Source organism: Gracilinanus agilis, chromosome 6, assembly GCF_016433145.1.
Source record: "Gracilinanus agilis isolate LMUSP501 chromosome 6, AgileGrace, whole genome shotgun sequence".
NCBI classification, from domain to species: Eukaryota; Metazoa; Chordata; class Mammalia; order Didelphimorphia; family Didelphidae; genus Gracilinanus; species Gracilinanus agilis.
Genome location: NC_058135.1, coordinates 27,759,372 through 27,775,283, shown reverse-complemented (window position 1 = coordinate 27,775,283; position 15,912 = coordinate 27,759,372). Strand labels below are relative to the sequence as shown.

The 15,912-nt window shown below is 34.1% G+C and overlaps 1 protein-coding gene across 1 annotated transcript in view; it reads right to left on the bottom strand.

Moving 5' to 3' along the window:
* Positions 1-51: 51 nt before the first annotated feature.
* Positions 52-15,912, bottom strand: part of PPM1K (protein phosphatase, Mg2+/Mn2+ dependent 1K) — a 29,129-nt gene continuing 13,268 nt past the window's right edge. Inside the window, exons 3-7 of the mRNA XM_044680545.1 lie at positions 15,329-15,429; positions 9,409-9,574; positions 9,112-9,256; positions 6,728-6,862; positions 52-1,863 (exon numbers count right to left, since the gene is read on the bottom strand). Of these exons, the coding sequence (XP_044536480.1) occupies positions 1,732-1,863; positions 6,728-6,862; positions 9,112-9,256; positions 9,409-9,574; positions 15,329-15,429 (679 nt within the window). The 3' untranslated portion in view covers positions 52-1,731. The remainder of the gene's footprint in view (positions 1,864-6,727; positions 6,863-9,111; positions 9,257-9,408; positions 9,575-15,328; positions 15,430-15,912) is intronic.

The window sequence follows — 15,912 nt, the reverse complement described above, 5'->3', positions numbered from 1 at the left end:
GATATATATATATATATATATATATATATATATATATATATATATATGCAATGCCAATGGCTTTTTGGCTTTTTTTTAAAAAGTCTTTTTCCTTTTTACACTCTAACCTTCATTTCATTTCCTGACTTATAGAACTATTTTTTTCATGCATTTCATAATAATACTTTAACACCTGAAGAGATATCAGTATGTCAGTGCATCTTCAACATTTTAGTTGTCTTTTTTATTTTTCTAAATCAGTTAACTTTTGTAAATCATTTCCAAACACCACTAACACTTAAATGACTCATGAAAAGTAAACCCAACCTTTCCACTTCCAGTCCTCTTATAGTGATCCCTGACTCTGGATTATAAATCCAAAGGGAAAATTATATTAAGAGTTTAACCCAAATCAGTGAAGGATACAGGATTTTGTTCCCTTTCAATGAAAAAGCATTATTCCAAATATATATACATTCATACACTTTAACTTAGAGAAAAAGACAGTTTCTTATAGACAACATATACTCCAAGACATATGCAGAAATAACTGACTGAGATAATCATGCTCCCTTGCCACCATTTTTATCTGGTACTTTTACTTATCAAAAGAAGCCAGCAATAGAGAAAAAAATCCATAAACTTACATTAGCAAGTCACATAGCAAACAGGATTTTAAAGAGAAAGTTTTCATTTTTTTCTGCTTTAGACTAAGGCTCTAACTTTAATTTAGAAAAGAGCAAAAATAAACTACCATTAAGTAGATCTCATAATAATGTCTACGTCCATCTTTTTCCCCCCACAAAAAACTATCCACAATATAAAAGCGAATATACATATATTCTACATATAAAACACTTGAGATAAAAGCAGAAAGTTTCATATACAGTATTGAAGACCTTCAATACTTCTCTTTATATTATTCTGGCAAAAGGACCTATTGAGTCTATTTTCCTAGATTGGTTGAGAAACATACTGTGTATCTTTGTCACCCCCAGGAAACATAATGAGTGATGATAGGAGACCCACGTAACAAACAAATAACTTGAAAAAACAGGCCCATTGTTCATAAAGATAAAACTGGGCTTATAATATCATAACTTACTTTCAGTTTGAATCATTTTCCATCTGAATGATTTCCATGTTTTTCCAGTTCTAATAGCCAGTTAGTTACAGCGCCAGAATTTTTAAAAGCCATTATGAGAAGTAAGAAGGCCTGGATTTTTCTGTACTTATTGTAATCAATATTTTGTTATTAGATTATTTTTTAAGTCACCTGTATACATAACATATTGTTTATATGTTCAAACATACACACAACCAAATAAACAAAGAAACACAATAAAATTAGGTTTCATCTTGTGCAGCAAAAATCATCATTGAAAACCAAGAGCTGCCTAGGAGTCCGAAAAATAAATAAAATGGTTCACACAGTTACATCAAGCCCTTTGTTGTTTGTTTGTCTTTTTCATGAGATTCTTTTACCCACTGCACACAAGGACTCACGTTAGTCTGATTATCCACACTGTTAGGGCAAACAAGTTGAGTTGGAGCTCAGGGATGATAACCGTGGTACTTAGGAACAACACATGGAAATGCTACCAAACATAAAAGCAGTGCAGGCACTCATTTATTGAGCCACAAGATGATCCTGGTTCCCAGGCCTTTTGCCTTTTTTCTTTTGTAAATCTAGTTCAGTTTCCTAGAACACTCAGTAGGCATCAGCTTCAAAGAGACGCCCAACGCCAGCTATTACGCCCAGCGCCCGCTGGAGGCGAAGCTTCTGCTGAAGGAGAAGCTGACGTCGGAGCTTTTGTATTTTCCCCAGGCACCGAAGGGCACGACCACGGCGGTGCTATTGTCTTCAGTACCGTACTGGATGGCCTGCAGCATGGGGCGAAAGAAAAACAAGCAGAGGGAATGACGGGGTGCACAAAGAAGCCCAATGACTGTGGAGGACACACGCTAGTCCACGGGGGCAGTGGTTGGTTCAGGTGTTCTTGAACGCTTTGGCTATTTTTACATCACTGTATTAGCAAACAAACTCCAAAGAATGGGCTAAGACCGCCATGCACGAGTACAGCACGCCAGAAGGAGAGGCAGCCCAGAAGCTCAGAGATTTGGAGCCCGGAGCGACCTCCCCCTCGTTTCGTAGATGAAGAAACACATGGGGAGGCGAAGCCATTTGTGCAAGGTCCCGCCAGTGATCAGGGGTGGACCCACGGACTCGGGTTCAAATCCAGGGGTGCTGACACTAGCCTCCAGTGCCACTCGCTGACTTCGAGATGACTTTGGCCATGAGGTCAGTCTTATGGCGGCAACTTGATTATAAGAGACTAACTGAAATAATAGACTATTCAAGATTTCAGGAGGTGGCTGGTGCTGTATTAGGTCTATTCCTAGTATATACGAAATATCCATGAACGTGTTCCTAAGCGGGCTAATTGCCAATATGTGAATGCTTCCAATTCCATCTATAGCAATTCCATATTCATATTTTTTATTTTTATATATTTTCTTATATTCCATATTTGTATTTTTAACATAGTTTCCATTATTCCATTTTATACTTTATTTTTATATCTTTTCTTTTATTCTATATTTAAATATCTTTTTAAATTTTTCATATTTATATATTTTATTTTTATACATTTTTCTTTTATTCAATATTTATATCTTTTTTCTTTTCTTGTGTTTTTGTGTTATTGTGTGTGTTTTATTTTATTTACATGTTTTACATGTTACACATACATGCAATATATAAACACATAACAATACTATGTATAGGTTCCAAGGCAGAAGTGTGGTAAGGGATAGGCAATGGGAGTTAAGTGACTTGTCCAGGGTCACACAGCTGGGAAGTGTGAGAGGTGTAAGAGCAAACCACTTAACCTCTTTGGCCTTCTATTTCTCCTCCAAAAAAATGGAGGAATTGAACTAGAGAAGTCCAGAGTTTCTTATAGCTCTAAAATGTAAACAAGCAAAACACATGAAATTAAATCATGTCAAAAGAAAAAAATGATTTCATACCTATAATTATGTTATATAACATAACTATATATACTATATATAAATAACTATAATTAAAGTAGAATATGTAATTTACATAAGTAATCTTAGGGGAAAAAAGGATTAAATGGAAAAAAAAAAGAAAGAATTTTTCTGTCCTTGAAAGCCCATATGGCAGTGAGAAAAACTAGAGGTGAATTCAAGTTGTGCCTCTGGCACATGTTATATTTTGCTTTTTTCTTTGACTTTCCTTTTTATTTTTACTTTTTAAATGAATTTTTATTTAAGCTGTTTCTCTCCTCCCAGCCCTGCACTAGGGAAGGCCAACATTTGACACATATCTAGGTGAAACTATACAATACATAGTCCTATATATCAGTTCTCTCTCTGAAGGTGGACAGCATATTGGCTTCATAGGTTCTTTGTAGATGATTGAATATTCACATAATTCAGAATACCTTAATCATTCACATTTACTCTTCCAACAATATTGCTGTCACTGTATAGAATGTTTTCTTGGTTCTGCTCATTTCATTCTTCATTATTTCATGCAAATCTTTCCATGTTTTTCTAAAATCTGCTCATCATTTCTGACAGCACAATAGTATTCCATCACAATCATATGCCACAATTTATTCAGGCATTCCCCAAGTGATGGGCAAATCTTCTGTTTCCAGTTCTAGAGAGCTGCTAATAAAACAGAGAGGCTCTTTTCCTTTTCCCCTGATCACCTAGGGAAAAAGTCCAAAGAGTAGTATTGCTGGGTCAAAGCATATCCAAAGTTTTATAACTCTTTGGGCTTAGTTCCAGATTGATCTCCCAAATGGTTGGATCACTTTACAGTTCCACCAACACTGTATAAGTGTCCCAACTTTTCCATATCTCCAAAGTTTGTTATTCTCCCCTTCTATCATTGTAGTCACTCTGATAGGTGAGATGGTTTTTCAAAGTTGTTTTAAGGTACATTTTTCTAATGAATAGTAATTTAGAGCATTTTCTTTTCATATGGCTACAGATAGCTTTAAATTCTTTCAAAAACTTCCTATTCATATCCTTTGACTATTTGTCAATTGAGGAATAACTCACATTCTTGTAAGTTTGACAAAGTTATCTCAAGTATGAAAGACAACTAACCATGAGGCCTTTGCTACAGAACTGTCTAAAATTTTCTTTTTCAATTTTCTGCTTTCCTTCTATTGTTGGCTACATTGGTTTTATTTGTACAAAAAAAGTTTTAAATTGAATAAAATAAAAATTTATTTATTTTATGTCTCACAATGCTATCTTTTGTTTCACAAATTCTCTTATCCATAAATCTGATTGGTAATATGTTTCATGTTCTAATCTACTTGTGATTAGCCTTTTACGTCTAGGTCATGTATCCATTTTGACTTTATCTTGGTAAACTGTACAGTTATCCTTGCCACACTGCAACTTTCCCCATCATGGTTTTTATATAGAGGTTGGCATAAGAAATTAAATGGGAATTTTGTGGAAGCTGCAAGTAACATGAAAAGACCAGCAGGTGACACAGAAAAGTTTAGAAACTCAGAAATGCATAAAATATATGTATAGTATCGTATAAAATCAACATTTTACCTTTACCTTATCTTTGTGATATATTTATACCATAAATATACACAATTTATTTTTTAAAGCTATAATAAGGGAAAAAGTTAAAGTTTGGTAAAAGAAGGCAAAAGAAAAAAAATTTTATACAGATTTTCCAGATCCCTAACCCCCACAACATGAAAGGGACACTTGCATAAGATATTAGTCTATACCTAATTTCTGCCAGACTGTTTTCCAGTTTTCCAAATAGTGAGTTCTTATCTTGATAGTTTAAATCTTTACATTTAAGTAACACGTGGTTATAATAATTGTTTACCACTGTAAATGGTTGGATCATTTTGCAGCATATCTTATTCCACTGATCCATCACTGTATTTCTTAGCCAATACCAGATAGTTGTTGCTTTTATTTAAACTTTTACCTTCTGTCTTAGAATTAATGATTAAGTACTGGTTCCAAGGCAGAAGAGTGGGAAGGGCTAGGGAAGCAGGGTTAAGTGATTTTCCCAGAGTCATACAGCTAGGAAGTATCTGAAGCCAGATTTAAACCCAAGTCCTCCAACTCCAGGCTTGGGGCTCTATCCACTGTACTCCCTAGCTGCTCAATTATGTTAATGGTTCTCCTTATATTGAACCGGGCCCTGCATACCTGATATAAATCCCAGTTAGTAACAATATATAATTTTTGTGTTATATCACTATACTTGTGATTAATACTTGTCTCCTAATTAGTATTTTATTTAAGATTTTTGTATCAATATTCTTTAGTGAATTGTTCTATAATTTTCCTTCTTTGTTTAAGTTCTTCCTGATTTAGATATCAGCGCTATATTAGTTTCATAAAAGTAGTTTGGCAGGATTCCTTTTCCTATCATTCCAAATAATTTATTTAATTATTGGAATTAGTTGAACTTTAAATGTTTGGTAGAATTCATTTGTAAATCCATTTGGTTCTGATGCTTTTTGTTAGGAAAATTAAAAAAATTTCTGAGTTTATTTATGGTTTGTTCATTTTTTTGGTCTAAAATAGGTTTATTTAGGTATTCCATTTTTCTTCTATCAGTCTTCTATATACATTTGCACTTTTGAATTATCCTAGTAATAATAACATTCTTAAAAATTTTTGAGTTGATTTATAGTTTGTTCAATTTTTTGTCTAAAATATTTATTTAGGTATTCCATTTTTTCTTCTATCAGTCTTCTATCTACATCAGCTCTTTTGAATTATCCTAGTAATAATATTCTTAAGACTTACAAATCTCTTTTTCGCATATAAGAAACAAACATTTAGTATATTATAATTAATCTTTCATGTTTACTTTCTTACTTCTCCTGATTCTTTTATGCCAACTGTTCTATTCAGTTTTTTCTTTTCCTCAAGAAGACAAGAAAATCCTTTAGTTCTATAAATATCTAATTTTTTTCCTTGTAGTATTATTCTCAGCTCTGCTGGGTAGGTTATTCTCTGCTCTTTGGTATTTTAATTAGAAGGGGCTAAATCTGATGTTATCTTCACTGAAACACTACAATATTTAAATTGTTTCTTTCTAATTGCTTGCAATATTTTCTTCTTGATCTGGAAACTTTGAAACATATATAATAATTTGGTGAGTTTTCATTTTAGGATCTTTCAGGCAGTGATTGGTACGGTTTTTCTATTTCTATTTTAACTTCTAGCTCCAGTACTTCAGAACAAATTTCTAGTATTTTTCTAGTATAAAAGGAAAATTGTCCTTAATAATTTCCTGAAGCATAGTGTCTCTAAGTTGTCTTAGGCTGAAACCATTACTTTTCATTATTTCTGCCATTCTAGAATTCACTTTGAGATATTATTTTAAATGATTGGGGGGGGGGGGGAATTTGGGAGAGACAGGTTATTTCCTGCCATATTCTGCCACCTTCCCACAATTTCACATGTCTTTATTATAATGTTATAATTATATATATTACAATGTCTCAGTATCAAGGCAGCTCTATGAGGCTATGTTCCAAAGGAGTTGTTTAGCTAGAAGGGTGGAGGGGGTTTCCCCACCATAAAATGTCAGATCTGACACAAAAACAGAAACGGCTTCTGTTCTACACTGAAAATCCCAGGTCTGGCCATCTCACATAATTGCTCTTAAATAATTCCCCTTCAAAATAGAATGAAAGTCAATTTGCCATATTACCTGTTCGGTAACAACATGGGCTGCTTCATTAGGATCGTGGCACTGATTGACAAAGTCACAAATCTCTTGACTATTTACCATGAAGTTAATTCCATCTGTCGTGAGGACCAGGAAGCTATCATCAGCATGCTGCAGCTATAAATGAACCCAAACACAATTATCAAGCAGATTTTGCTTGAGAATGACAATGAATACTAACGCACTTTATTTGTTGTCATTTATATGGCCATAATATGATATAATTATGTGTATACATATATAATACCAGAATTACAGTAATTTAAAAATTGTCATAGCATTTACAAAATAATCCAGACGGCACTGCAATACAGTATATGAAGGATATATTTACAAGCCTTAATTTTATTGCATCAGATAACAATAATAAGAGTATCTGTGATAAAATGACAGAAGCATGATCGTTAATTCCATATAATTTGCTAGCTACTAGCTGCCATTTGTGTAACAGCATAAGGTTTGCAAAGTATTTTATAAATACCTTTTCTCATTTGACTTTCATAACTATCTTATGACTTGGCTGTTCATGTATTATTTTTTAAAAATTCTTCTTGATTTTATTCCAGTAGCAAATTTACCATAAGTTTTCCATGGTTACATGATTCATGTTGTCTCTCTTCCTTCTTTTCTCATGTATTATTTTTTAAATGGGAAATGGGAAAACTGCATCTCAGGGAGACTATGTGCCCATGGTCACGAACTATTTAAGTTCTGGAGATGGGATTTAAAACTAGGTCTCTTTACATGGACAGGTAGGTGGAGGAGCAGCTGGAACATCAGATTTGTAGTCAAAAAGACTTAAGCTTGAATCCTGTCCACAGACATTTTTTACCATGTGACCTTGGGCAAGTCACTTTATCACTCAGCCTCAGTTTCCTCATCATGAGGATAATAATAGCACCTACCTCCCAGGGTTGTTGTTAGAAGCAAATGAAATAATCTATACAAAGTGCTTTGCAAATGAAGTGCTATATAAATGTTAGCTATTATCTTGCCTCTAATTTCAGCACTCTTCACTTGAGATTCTTAAATTAGGACTTGTGAACTTTTAAAAAATATTTAATATTTTTATTTTGAATATTTTCCCATAGTTACATGCTTCATGTTCTTTCCCTCTCCCCAAACTCCCCTAACCCCCCTTAGTCAATGCACAATTCCACTGGGTCTTACATGTGTCATGGATCAAGACCTAATTCCATATTATTGATAGCTGGACTAGAGTTATCGTAGTGTCTACATCTCCAATAATATCCCCATCAGCCCATGTGTTCAAGCAGTTGTTTAAAAAAATATTTAGATAACTTAATTTTAACATAATTTGTTTCTTTTGTATTTATTTCATGCATTTAAACATACTATATTGAGAAACTTTAGTGGACTGACTGCCAAAGGGTTTCATGACACAAAAAAGGGAAGAACCTTTGCCCTATATTGCACTGGAACAACAAAAGTGTATTACGTGGGATAGATGTAAGACATCTGATCACCCCTGAGAAAGAAGTCTGTCAGGAGTTTTTCAGGGAGATCAGAAAAATACTTTCCCTCTTATAAAGGCATGAAGGAGCTAAATAGAGGGTAAATCAGCTTCTACTTCTTAAGAGCCCAACATTCTCTGGAGTATTCTTCTAGGAGTGGGTTGCCCTTTGATACGTATTTTATCATTTTTTAGAATATCAATAAGAGATCAGAGAAGTATCAGAGTAGGTGATAAGATTCAATGGCAGTGGGGCAGCTGGGTAGCTCAGTGGAGTGAGAGTCAGGCCTAGAGACGGGAGGTCCTAGGTTCAAACCCGGTCTTAGACACTTCCCAGCTATGTGACCCTGGGCAAGTCACTTGACCCCCATTGCCCACCCTTAACACTCTTCCACCTATGAGACAATACACCGAAGTACAAGGGTTTAAAAAAAAAAAAAAAGATTCAATGGCAGATTGTAGACTTATAAAACAGAAAATAAGCTCTTTGGGGGCAGGACCTATTTTGTTTTGGCTTGGTATTACCTGGCACAAAGTAGGTGCTTGAGAACTATGTAATTGTTAGCCTGAATTAAAGTGGTTGCCAGCTTGGAGGCTGCGGTTATTGAAAGGAATTACCCTTGTTAGAAATAAAAAATAAGGCAAATATCTGTAAGTAAACATTCTTAGAAAACTGAATGAATATATCACCCATTCTCCTTACACAGGTCATGTAAAAGTATCTCCTTTTCTTTTAACAATTTCTAAAATCCTAATAATTTCTTTTAACAATTTAATAATCTAATAATGAATTAATAACTTAATAATCCATATTCTCAGAAAATCTCTAACTGAACTTCTCTTTGTTGCAGGCCCATAAATCCACGCCTCATGCTTTTAGGCAGTCTCTTACCTTAATCCTTTTTGTTTCAGGTTCTGCGATCACACCACTGTTTTTGAGATCCAAGTCTCCAATGCTCCTTGTCATCGCAAGCCTGCCGTTCACATGTGGCTGTCCCAAACTGTTCCAAGCTACAAAGCCACCACATTTCTTGACCCTTTCCATGAAGAAAAAAATTTAAAGCTAATGAAAATCAAAGGCTAATGTTTCTTCAATTAAATCTACTTGGGAGAGAAACTTTTATGTAAAATCCAAAATGGTATTTCTACCATAATCAAAACCCAAATCCCAAAAGAATAGTGGTAATACCTTTCTTTTTCATCTTTTCTCTCTGGAGTATGGTCTGTGGTCAGTTTTAAGGGCTTTCCTTTTCTACACAGGAGAGCACGGCTGTCTCCAACACTAGCTATGACCAGTTCAATACCATCTCGCAGCAGGGCTACTGTTGCAGTGGTCCCAGAGGTCAGCAAAGTGCCTGCAAATATCACACACAAGGGGAGAAAATTAGTGACAGGAATCATTTGAGTACATGGTAATTTTTTTTACTAAAAAAAAATCAGGTTAAGATCAAATAACTGCAGAAACATAGCATGCTTATTTATCTGGAGCTGTGCAAAATCAAGGTAAGAAATGAAAGCATGCATGGGATAAATGTTTGATTCCATAACAGTTTTATGTAGATAAGATGCATGAAACTCAAATTGAGGGAAAACTGTATTCGTTATGCATTATAATTTATTATTCCTTTCCCCTCAAAGTTCATATTTATTTAAATTAAAGTGCAGCTTTTTTGAGTTTCCAAAAATTCCAATTAAAATAGCATGCATGTGGGGGGACCAGGATAAAGTGTAAGCATTAGGTTGGCACTGGACTCTTTTAGTTAAAGAGGTCTTTTTTTGAAGGCTTTGAAGGCCCATACCACCCATAGCTCAGTTAAATAAACCTGTTAAATATAAACATTTAATAACAGGTGAAGATGAAATATACTAAGGAGATCCAATCTGTACATACATCTACTTTTATACTGTGCTTTGATACAACTTTTTCATTTGATCAAATGCTATTAATAAAAATTATCTTATAAGCAGCAAAAGGCTCCAACATATTTTCTTTAGAGTATTTCTACCAATTCAGCAACTGATGTTATAACCATCATTCGATTTAAAAAGACAAATCTCTCAAATTTCCAGAGGATCAAACCCAGCACTACGTGACTAAAATATCTGTTGTTATCTTGTCCCAGGCTTTTGCAAAATTATTCCTATTCTCAGACTGAACACAGTGATAATAACTAAATTCTACTGTCCTTCCTTTTTATAATCCAAGCTTCCCGAACCCCCTTTTCCTTTTAGTTTACTTCACTTTTACCAGTATCTCTGTGTTGTTTTCTCTCTATGATTGCCAGAGAAAGAACATTGGATTTGGTAAAAACTCTTCAAGTTGCATTGAGCCTTGCTGTAAAGTAAGATTATTATTAAATAACGGGCTAAAAAATAAAACAGCTTTTCTTTTTTATTCTTTATTCAAGGGATAGCTTTTTTGCATAGGGAGGGAGTAGGGATTGATTCAGAACTGTAGGTGATATGGGAATAGTCATTGTCGGAGGGGTGGTAGGACAATAGTGCATCATTATTGGAGATGTGATTCATGAAAACCATATTGGAAAGCAATGTGAAATTAGGCAAATAAAGTGACTAAAATATCCATACCTGTTGACCCAGAGATTCCACTACTGGGCTTGAACCTCAAGGAGGCCATTGATAAAAAGAAAGTCACTATACATACCAAAATATTAATAGCAATCCTTTTTGTGATAACAAAGAATTGAAAAGAAAGTAGGTGCCCATTGGTTGGGAAATGGCTAAATAAACTGTGGTATATTAGTGTAAGGGAGTCTATTATTGTGCAGAGATGACAAATGTGAGGAATCATAGAGAAGCATGGAAAAAGCAACATAACTGCTATAATGTAAAGGAAGCAGAGGCAAGAAAACATTATACATTGGGATGATGACAATGTAAATGAAAAGAGTAACCACAAAAACACAAGTGAATGTTGAGAAATTATAAAGAATAAGAATGGCTTGAAAGAAGAGTTACAAGATGATATTCTCACAACAATTATTTGAAGAAGTGGGAGATCCAAAATTATTTTATATTGCACATATTTTCAGACTTTTTCAATGTAGTGTTAGGTTATGCATGGTTTTCTGGGAGGAGAAAGGAGCAACATATGGAGTGAAACAGGCCCAGAGATGGGTGGTCCTGGGTTCAAAAGTGAACTCATACGTCCTAGCTGTGTGACTCTGGGCAAATCATTTAACCCCCCATTGCCTAGCCCTTATCTTCTGCCTTGGAACCAAAACACAGTACTTTATGGAAAGTAAGGGTTTTTAAAAAAAGAAATGGAGGAGTAAAATTAAGGCAATGTAAAAAAAGACATTTGATAAAACTTATTTAAAAATGTAATGTTAGAAAAGAAATGTGGTCAATAAAAATAAAATTAAAAAAGTAAAGTAGACTTGAATTTAAATGGTTTAAATAAAGCAGTTGTCTCTTTGGTGAAATATTTGATTCTCTGAAATAAGTAAATTATTGAATTTCATTAAAGTAGTTTATATGTTTTATACAAATAGTTACTTGATATTTATATAATTTGAACATTATAGAAGCTAAAAGAAAAATGTGATTTTAATTTTAAAGGGACATTAGGGAAGATGAAATGCCTTATTTAAAGAGACTGACTAAGGATCAACTTCATGATGGTTATCTTCCAAGTATTTTTTTTTAAATTCTTGATGATTTGGGGCCAAATTTCATTTATTTTCCTAAATAAGCTAACAAAACATCAGAAATTTTAAAGTAGAAAACCTCTATTTAAAACATTTACAACTGATGTATTTTATGAAATGACAATTAAATGTCATTAAAAGTTTTAATTGTCTTTACATTTTATCCTTTCTTTTTGGAATGTTATAGAAGAGATTTATCCATTAGACTAGGTTTAGACTAAATGACGTGGAAGGTCCCTTTCTACTGTGAAGGTCTAAAATAAATGGGAACTATTGCATTATCAAAACAAAAATACTATTTCTGTAAAGCTAAATAAACCATGCTAAGAACACAATACTAATATTGTTTTTTAATCAAACTTAAAATTTTCAACTGAAAGAGATGCTTTCAAACAATTGACTTCAAATTTAACTTAGATTTGTACCTGTAATGTGATTGGATAATTAAAATAGAAATGCTAGAATAACAAATTAAAGGCCAGGTAGGTGTAATCTGCCAAGGAAAATTTGATGCATCTTTCCTTTGTTTAAAGCCAACACACAACAATCACAAATGGGAATGACAGGTTGAGCACAGAGAACTGAAGTCTCAGAAAACTACAAATCCAAATTTTACTGGCAAATCTTCTACCAAAAATGTACAGAAGCCCTTCAATTTTACCCAAGCTAGTTTCAGATACCAAACCTTATTGAATCGCACCCATTTTGGTATAACATTTAACATAAAAGAATAATTCTCTATTTTCTCCCAACAGTATTACTATAAAATTAAGCAATTTCTATAATTGCTCTCAACTATTAAGTCAACTAGGATATGGGAACCCAGAAACCACCAGAATCCTTCACTAGTGACAAAATTTAGTAACTAACTAAACCATTAAAGAACCATTAAAAGTTCAGCTTACAACAGATAACAGGAACTAGAGGCAAACAGTAAAATTCACCCAAGCATTTTGGTCAAAGAAGTACAAAATAAAGGGAAGGTTTCTTTCTTTCTTTTTTTACTTTGGTGAACTATCACTAGCATATTTCAGGAAATTCCAAACACATGAAAAAAAATGCTCTATTTGGCTTCATCTGCTCTTATTTTTGGCCCAGTTGATTTCTCCAGTAAACCTACAGTACACAGAAACTTCTCTTAGTTGGTGGTTTCTTCTAAAGGAAGGAGACACAAAACCAGTATGTAAGAACAAATTGATTTAGTGAATTTCTCAGAGTTTGATGAACCAATTCATTTGGCATTGATGAAACAGGTTCTACACATCATATTTACTGTCCTACGAGGTAGTATTTGTTAAGGTTTGGTTACTTATAGTTATTCATAGGTTTACATTCCTATATGTATAACATTCCACCTTAAAATTTAAGTTTAAATGATTAATGCTGTGTACATACATATTAGTTTTCCACTTAACATGTATATGTTAAAGATTTTTTAATATGTGAATTAAAAAAGTAAACTAGTACTTTGGTAAATTTTTCTTTAAAATGTATAGCACATTAAAGATTTTTAATATACAAATATGAAAACATCTATAGAAATGTGCACATATATTTTAAGATGGTTATCTTGATTTAAGTTTTCTCTTAATGCTCAAAAACTACTTTAAATTATTATTTTTATAAGGTTAAATTACTCTTACAAGGTTTAGCCCCAAATGAACATTATTGGTTGTTCTAATCCCAGTACACTGGATGTTATCATAGAAGGATCATTGTACAACAGACACTAGGGTTCAAATTCTGCCCCTGTAATTTTTTTAAATTTTTTTTTAAACCCTTAACTTTTGTGTATTGGTTCCTAGGTGGAAGAGTGGTAAGGGTGGGCAATGGGGGTCAAGTGACTTGCCCAGGGTCACACAGCTAGGAAGTGTCTGAGGCCGGATTTGAACCTAGGACCTCCCGTCTCTAGGCCTGGCTCTCAATCCACTGAGCTACCCAGCTGCCCCTATTTAGCAATTTTGAGAATGGCATGTTACACATGATCTATACTGGGACCAAACATAATTATATGAAAGTGAGCCAATTATCTTTTTTCATAAATACCTTTCATCAATAAGTTTTGAGTGATGATACATGTATAACCTAGTGGAACAAGTAACTGCTTGTTGGCTTTGGGAGGGGGGAGGTAAAGGGGGAGGAAGAGAACATGAATCATGTAAAAAGTTTTTGAAAAAACTTTTTAAAAAAATAGAGGGAAAAAACCCAAATACCTTCCATCTTAGAATAAAATGGTATACTGGTTCCAACAAGAGCAGGAAGGGTTAGACAATGGGGGTTAAGTGACTTGTCCACACACAGCTAGGAAGTATTTGAGGCCAGATGTGAACCCAAGACCTCCTGTCTCTAGACCTGGCTCTCAATCCATAGAGCCATAGCTTCCCTCCAATTGTCCATTTTTAGCTACTAACAAGTATCAAACAGAATATTTGGATACTGCCTCCTCTTAGCCCTTTCCTTTTGACTCAAAAAAAAGTAAAAGAGTTAGATAATCCCAAAAAATGGAAAATCAGGCCCTGAAAAAATGCAGAATTGACGTCAATGCCTTTCTGAGGATTCTGATAAGAAAACCTTCATCAGAGAGCAAAGAAAATATCTGACACTCATCACAAAGTCACTCTCTCCTTTAACTATAGAATTTTCATATTAATCAGTGAAATGGCCCTGAGAATCACGAGAAATCTGTGTCCCAGTACTGACACTCTTAATTCTTTTATTGAGTTCCAGTCTCTTCTCATCTGTGAAATGGGCATAATCCAACTTCATCCACTTCCTTGTGTCACTGGGAAAATGAACATTTGGGTAACAGACTTTCGACTCCAGCTCTCAAACCAGTTAAGAAGTCTAAAGGAAAGGCATACTTCGACTGTTTAAAGGATAGCAGCTTAACTCCCCGCCCCCGCACCCCCCCCCCCCCCCCGGTCTTATTTCACAAACATCAAATTTCTTCTTATTGGAACAATATTCTGCAAGCTTTGATACTTGTATCCATTATGGAGTTTCCTCATCCTAAAAGGCATTACAATCTCTTTTGTAGGTTGCCCTTCAGTGTAGATCTGCCATTCACTGAAATGGAGCAATTTGCCAATTCATCTAGTTTTAATGAATAGGAGCAAGAGTTTTTAGGGAAAAAGTAATTTCTCCAACTTTACTGTCTAGTAAGTTATTTTGAAGAAGTCAAGTCTAAGGACTAATGTGAAATAACTTTAAAAGTCTGATGGAATATTACATAGATGAAACTCTTCAGTACAATTTTTAAGTGCAATACAAATAATCTATTCATTTGGATTTCAAAACCACTCAAAGGAATTCCCTCCAACCACAGTAAGTCATTCCTTACTTAAAAGTTCAGCATTAAAATATCAAACTTTAAAAGAAAATGATTTCCTTGTCCTTGTCCACCTCCAGACCCTGAAGAAAAGGAGAGGTTTTACTTACCATCAGCAGATAAGGATGCTTGCCGTGCAAATGCGTTATCTATTTCTAGGAAAGCATTGGTCAACACAGTTTCCAAATTCTTCTCCTTAGTAAGGAAATCTCTTTGTTTAAAGAAAAGAGCCAAAAGCAAATACGGTCATTTTACAGTTTTTAATGCTTATTCTTTTTATCATACTTACTAAATAATTCTCCAGACTTAATTGATAACTATTTTTCTTTTGAATAATATGACCAACAATCATAATCATATTTAATCTACTGCTTTATGCCACAAGACACTTTCACATTCATATCTTATTTTATCCTCATAACAATCCCATGAGGTTAATGAAAGTGTCTTAACATGAAACCAATGGAACAGAGTATATTCCTTTATATTACAGGAACCATTGGGCATGATAACCATAAGGAGGGTGATAGGACAAAGATTTGAGATTTGAGTTCAAAAACTACTTCTTCTACTTACTACCTGTGCAACCTTGGGCCAGTCAGTGACCCTTTGTAGACCTCAGGTTGCCTCCCTCATCTGTAAAATGAAAGAGATATTAGATGATCTCTAAGCATCCTTTAGTTTTACAGACCCT